General features: G+C 46.2%; 1 protein-coding gene across 1 annotated transcript; it reads left to right on the top strand.

Annotated features, from left to right (window-relative positions):
* Window positions 1–2,437: 2,437 nt before the first annotated feature.
* LOC116078664 (interleukin-3-like) lies at window positions 2,438–4,179 on the top strand. Its single transcript, XM_031354016.1, has 5 exons — window positions 2,438–2,602; window positions 2,706–2,747; window positions 3,649–3,744; window positions 3,860–3,901; window positions 4,024–4,179. The coding sequence occupies exons 1-5, from the start codon at window positions 2,438–2,440 to the stop codon at window positions 4,177–4,179; spliced, it is 501 nt and encodes a 166-aa protein (XP_031209876.1).
* Window positions 4,180–5,924: the final 1,745 nt, after the last annotated feature.

Here is a 5,924-nt window from a genome sequence, read left to right as displayed (position 1 = left end):
TAGTGCCTTGAGCCCAGCCTCTTTCTCTTCATCTGTGAAATAGAGATAATGACAGTACTGCCTCGTGGGCCCATCATGAAAAATAAAGCATTTAACCATGATGAGGGCATTGCTCTGGCCCCTCTGTAAACTTAGACAACCCTCAGTGCTAGCTGGATCTCTCCATTGGCATCAGAACCTCCCTCAGGTCCAGAGGAGTCCCTCAACCCCTTCACTAACTGTTCCCCAATGTTTCAGCTGTTGTCTCCAACTATACAAAGCTTCCTGGGACACTTTACTGTTTCTTCCCCTTGCAGACAACTCGCATGTCTCGATGCTACTAGCATGAAGCTTCACTCCCTTCAATAAACTGTATAATTACTTTCATTGATTAAAAGTGTTGTTACTAGCATTTGAGATAGCTTCTTGTCATGTTGCCCAAACTCCTTCAAACTCCTGGGCTCAGACAACCCTCTGCCTCCAAGTGGCTGGGACTATAGATAGGTATGCAGCCATATTCAGCTTAGTATCGTGTTTCAAAGGAGGAACAAACCTACTAATGCCAATGTTCCCTCTTCCCCTTTTTTTCTTAAAAAAAAATTCTTTGGTATGAGTGGTATGTGTGGTATACACACACACATGTACACGTGTGGGTACAAGTGTGGCACATGTGTGTGTATGTGGTTCACACATGCACATGTACATGTGTGGGTACAAGTGTGGTACATGTTTATGTGTGGTGTATGCATACACACGTACATACATGTGAGAGCCCTGTAATCCTACTGTCTCTGGCTTACAGTGCTGGGGTTATAGGCACACATGGCTATGTCTGGCTTTTTATGTGGGTGTTGAAGATTCACATACTCTAACCCACTGGCTGTCTCCCCAGCCAGTCAATTTTTTATTTAAAAAATCACTCGTGTATATTCACAGTACAGAAGGGATGGTCTTATTATGGCATTTTCACAAATGTAGATCATAAACCTTGCTTGTACTCTACCCCCCCCCCATTGTCCCATGTTTCCAACACTGTGGCTGGTGGTGTTTCCTCGCTACAACACAAAGCTGGGAGTTTTAAGGAGACAGACACTACACGTAAGACTATTTGGTTGCCACAGCTTTAAAATTCATGGTTTTGAATTTTCTCAACGAAAGCTTGCTTATATAAAAATAGAAGTTCTTCCTTGGTGAGGGATCACATAGCACATGCTTCAGTCCCCACGATGCTTATGCTAAAACGCATAAGCAAGCAGCAGTGGCAAGGTCAAGAAACAAGCCCTGGTCTCCAGGGCCCCGGCGGCCTCTTCTGAGTTCAAGTCACTGGTAGATTTAAATCAGAGCTCCTCGCGTGTTTCTGAGGGTCTTGTCAAAATGAACATCTTTGGTTCTGAAAGCCAAGAGCCTTGTGTGTTACTGGGGGTCTTGTCAAAATGAACATCTTTTGGTTTGAAAGCCAAGAGTGCGGTGCTGACCCTGCAGGCCTAAGGACCACTAGAAAAGGCATAGAGCATTAGTCTGCCTTTCCCCCAGGCTGAAGTCTGTTCTATCTATGGCACCTGCATTCAGCAACTGCTTAACATAAGATATTGGGTTGAGTAATGCCTCCTGGGTCCAAACTGGACACCAAACCCCTGCACGTTCCCTAGTGAGATCCCCCTTAGTGTAGAGTATGCTCTGATTTGGATCCAGGAGTCCAGTCTCGTAGTACAAGGTCTGCTTGGCTGGGCCGGGAATATGTGAGGCATAGATAGCATCTCTTCAGTCAGTCTTTGCCCCCTCCCTTGCTATCTCACCCTTATCTCTCACCATATTTGCTCCTGCTTTGAAGACAGAAGCACCCAGTTTCCCCTGCCTCAGCATAACGTCCTAGCCATCATCTCCTCGCGATGATCACATCATACCACAACCCGACCCAAACTCTGGTTTCCCTACCATGCTTCTGCTTCCCTGCACCCCAGCCTAGTCATCTTGAAGAAATATTTAGCCAGCCTCATCACACCCATCTTTTACCAAAACTCCATTTAGCTCCTTATTGTGTGTTGTGGCCTGCCAACCTGTCCCATGGAGAAGGGGGCCACCCCATCCTTCAGGGACTGTCCCCCCGACTCTCTTTGCTCCTGGCTTTCCCGCTTTCTCCCTAGCTGTGGTTTCTCAGGTCCTTTGAGAACTTCCAGGCTACTTCCTCCCACAACCCATTTCCACTCCGTCCATCTCTATGACAAAAGAAAAACATGGCCTTTGCATAAGCAGTCTTTCTTACTGTGTCGATAATCTTGAGTACTAGAAAGTGATGAATAAGTTTGTGGTTTGCTATGGAGGTTCCATGTCAGATAAAGCTGCTTCTGATGCCTGCCCTCCCCCCTGCCCCACCTGCCCCGCCCCACACCTCTCAATACATATAAGGTAGAGGCTCCTCTGGCTTCTTCAGAACCTCTCAGAGGACCAGAACGAGACAATGGTTCCTGCCCGCTCTTCCACCAGCATCCTCTCCATGCTGCTCCTGCTCCTGATGCTCTTCCACCGGGGACTCCAAGCTTCCATCCGAGGCTCGGATACCTACCATTTAACCAGCTGGTTGAATTGCAGCTCTATTGCCGAGGAGATTGGGGGGAAGCTCCCAGTGAGTAGCTGGCTAAGGTTGGCCTGGTGCAGGCTGGCTCCAACAGGTGCCTTAGGCCAGTAATGATTCTTTCTCATGACTCTTTCTCCCTGTGTCCCCACAGAAATCTAACCTTACTAATGAGGACGAAACAACTAATCTGATGGTAAGAGCCCTGCTTTGGAGCATTCTTTGCTTCCATCTATCTCCTGCCTGGGTGACTTCAGCCATCACTCCATCCTGCCTTGCTTCCGTTTTTTGCATCTGTCTCAGTGGGGTTATTAAGGAAATCATCAAATGACTCTCAAGCCTCAGTCTATGCCACAGCCAGCTACAATAATGAAAGTTACATTTTAGGATATACAGTGAAAGCCAGCTGTAGGTAAACCCTGCCTGCCACAGGCCTCTGGCTCCACTTTCAGTGGGGATGCTGTTGCCTTTTGCAACTGTGTCTTTTGCTTTTTCTTCCTCCTCCAAAACTGAGTTTGTGTTTTCCACTTCCACTGGCCCCAGACATTAGCATTTGCAGTTATTTTCCTAGTTCTAGTTAAATATAATGGTTCTGTCTTGTTCTTATTTATTTAGACCTAACATGAAGTTCTTTGCAAACGTGCTGAGTGTCTACATTTCCCCTCCCTAGGAACATGTTGGAGTCCATAGGGTTTTCTTCTATGTATCTAGAGATTCTTAATTAAATTGAAGCATTAAGCTTGGTTTTCGGCATCTTGGGCATAAGTATTTTCCTTGGCCAACCTTCTGCCTTTTCTAGAGCTTGTCTGAGAGATGTGTTTTCCTCAAGTACAGACAGATCTGCCTAGATCCTTCACACAGCCCATAGGCTGCCAGGAGTTAAGATCTGGTGGTTGGGAAAAACAGATTCTTGTCTGGGATGCAGACTAGCTTTTAGCCCCAGGGTAAGGAAGGGACCAGGAACAAGGCTGTTCAAAGAAACCTCTAACAGCAGGCTCACCTCCCCAGCTCTCACCTCCCAAGCTCTTTCCTTTCCAGTTCTCACCTCCCAGTTCTCATATTCCTGGGTCTTACATAAAGATTCTTTGCCCTCTTAGAATCATACCTTGCGGAGAGTAAACCTGTATGAATTCCTAGAAAGCCAAAGGAAATTGGATCCTGAGGACAGAGGTGGCATCAAGTCCAATCTTCAGGTGTGTGAAGCTGCAGAGGGTTTCGGGGATCCCTGCCTTTACTTTTCATTGGAGAGGAAAGCAGGGCCTTCTCCTTCTTAGAGCAGTCTGACTGTGTCTTGATATCTCTCCACAGAAACTTAAATGTTGCCTGCCTGCCTCTGTGACTGACTCTGAGGTAAGCTGTCCTTCCCTCCACTGTCTTGCAGCTTGTTCTCTTGCCCATGACCAGACTTATAGCTTGCTATGGCCCCCAGCAGTCTGTTCGCATCTAATGCCTTCTTTTCTGGTTCCTCACAGCTGCCAGGAGTCTACAATGAAGATCTGAATGACTTTCAGAACAAACTGAGATTCTATGTGACCCATCTTAACAATCTGCAGCCAGTGCTGATCTCTAGACTACCTCAGCTCACGTCTGGTTCTGGCACTTCTAACCCTGGAACCGTGGAATGTTAAAACAGAGGGCAGAGCAGCTGGAGTCTGAATGCTCCTCATGGCCCACACTCAAAAGTATTTCACATTCCCACATGCCATCAGATGTTTTATCAATTTATCTACTTTCTGAAATTTGCAGCTCTCCTTTGGCCTTACCTAATTATGTTCTTATTTTATTCCATTAAGGCTATTTATTTATGTATTTATGTATTTATTTATTTATTACCTCTGCAATGTGAACTATATCTGTTTTAGCTGAGGAGGAGTTTCTCCCTGTATTGAAAAAAGAAATTCCAAGGGAGACTAGGGGCATATTCATTTGTCCCTCATGTTTTAAACAGGCTTTTAAACCCTTGTGGAAATAAATAACTTTGAACAAATTTGCTTTGTTTTGTCCAGTTTCTTAGTTTGGCATCATCTCTGTAACAGTCCTAGAGAATACTTGTTTAAACATCACAAGCAGCTACACAGCATGCAACATGTATCAGATCTTGATCTGGACATTTATTTAGACTGTACTATTTAATCTATTCTTCACTCCAAACCAGAATGTGTGATCTCTGTTTTATGGGACTACAGAAGTCCAGAGTGGCAAAGTAAGGCCAAGTAAATGCAGCTTCTAAGCAGTGCCCTCCTCCAGGACTTCATTCAGGCTTGGCACCTGGGCACACACTGTGGAGTACTGAAATCCATTAGAATGCCTCCCCTAGTGGTCAGCGTAGAACTGCAATAGTGCCCCTAACACTTCCCATAGTAGAATCCCAGGTAGTACTGTTCTCTGAGTTCCCATCTGGCAGTACTCTCTGAGGAGGCAGGTTACTAAGACTCAGAAATCCTACTTCTTCCAGAAGTTTCCATGCCTGACTAGACTTCCAGCTACTCTTGGTTGATTTAGTCTCCCTACCTCGTGCCTGACTCCAGACTGACCCTGGGATTCATGACCTGTTGAGCCAGATCAAGCTTTAAAAATGCTTGTTTGAGCCTTAATCCTAAATCGTTGGAGGAGACACCTAGGAGCTTGCCCGTATCCTAAGGGTGTCAGATGGGATATGCCCTCACCTTTTGCTTGTGTTTCTTTATGTTTATCAACGCCGTGGGAGTTCCAGCAAACAAAAGTGCTGTGGCTTCCCAGACCTCCCCCCTACCTTTTTTCCTACCTAAACCTTCAGCCACCTTCAGCTCAATCCTACTGTAAGATTCCTACTGTCTACCTCTGAATTGTCCAAGATGACCCATAACAGGGCTCTCCTCTGAAAGGGAAGGATAGGGAGGGGCCCACAAGGAGGACAACCATGTGGTGTCTTAGTTGCAGAAAACAGCCTGAATGGTGGAATCTGGGACAGCACCAAGGTGGGATTCAGCCTACCCGCTGACTCTCTTTGGTACTGTGTGCCTCCCTGCCCTGCTCTCTGAACCCTGCCTGGTGATGCCTGGTGAATCCTCTAGCCTAGGAGCCAGAGGGAACAAGAGGCCAAATGAGCCTTCTTTTTCTGTCACCACGCTAGGAAGTAGTACCCCCCCTGCTTCCTCAAGTGCACCATAAAGGCAGCTTTGGGTACTGACATCAGATCCTGGAGCTCATTCCCCTTTATTTTTCTTTTCTACCCTTATCTCTTTAGGTTCCAAGTGAGGAACAGCCCATCTGTTGAAGATGTAGAAGGAAGTGGGTAGTTTATCTGCCTCTAGCTCAGAGATGCACTCTTCTATGTACCTCTTCCAAATAGACTTTTAAATTCTCAAAGAAATAAATCTCCCGTCTCCCTGTC

This window comes from Mastomys coucha, unplaced genomic scaffold (assembly GCF_008632895.1).
Source record: "Mastomys coucha isolate ucsf_1 unplaced genomic scaffold, UCSF_Mcou_1 pScaffold5, whole genome shotgun sequence".
Lineage (NCBI taxonomy): Eukaryota > Metazoa > Chordata > Mammalia > Rodentia > Muridae > Mastomys > Mastomys coucha.
The sequence above is the reverse complement of the archived record's forward strand: the minus strand, read 5'-3'. Positions and strand labels throughout refer to the sequence as shown.

Bases quoted from the DNA above. Each gene is read 5' to 3' on its own strand.
- LOC116078664 (XM_031354016.1), top strand. From the start codon at position 2,438: ATGGTTCCTGCCCGCTCTTCCACCAGCATCCTCTCCATGCTGCTCCTG. The intron at 2,603-2,705 runs GTGAGTAGCTGG...GTGTCCCCACAG, and splicing joins AGATTGGGGGGAAGCTCCCA to AAATCTAACCTTACTAATGA. The intron at 3,745-3,859 runs GTGTGTGAAGCT...ATCTCTCCACAG, and splicing joins GCATCAAGTCCAATCTTCAG to AAACTTAAATGTTGCCTGCC.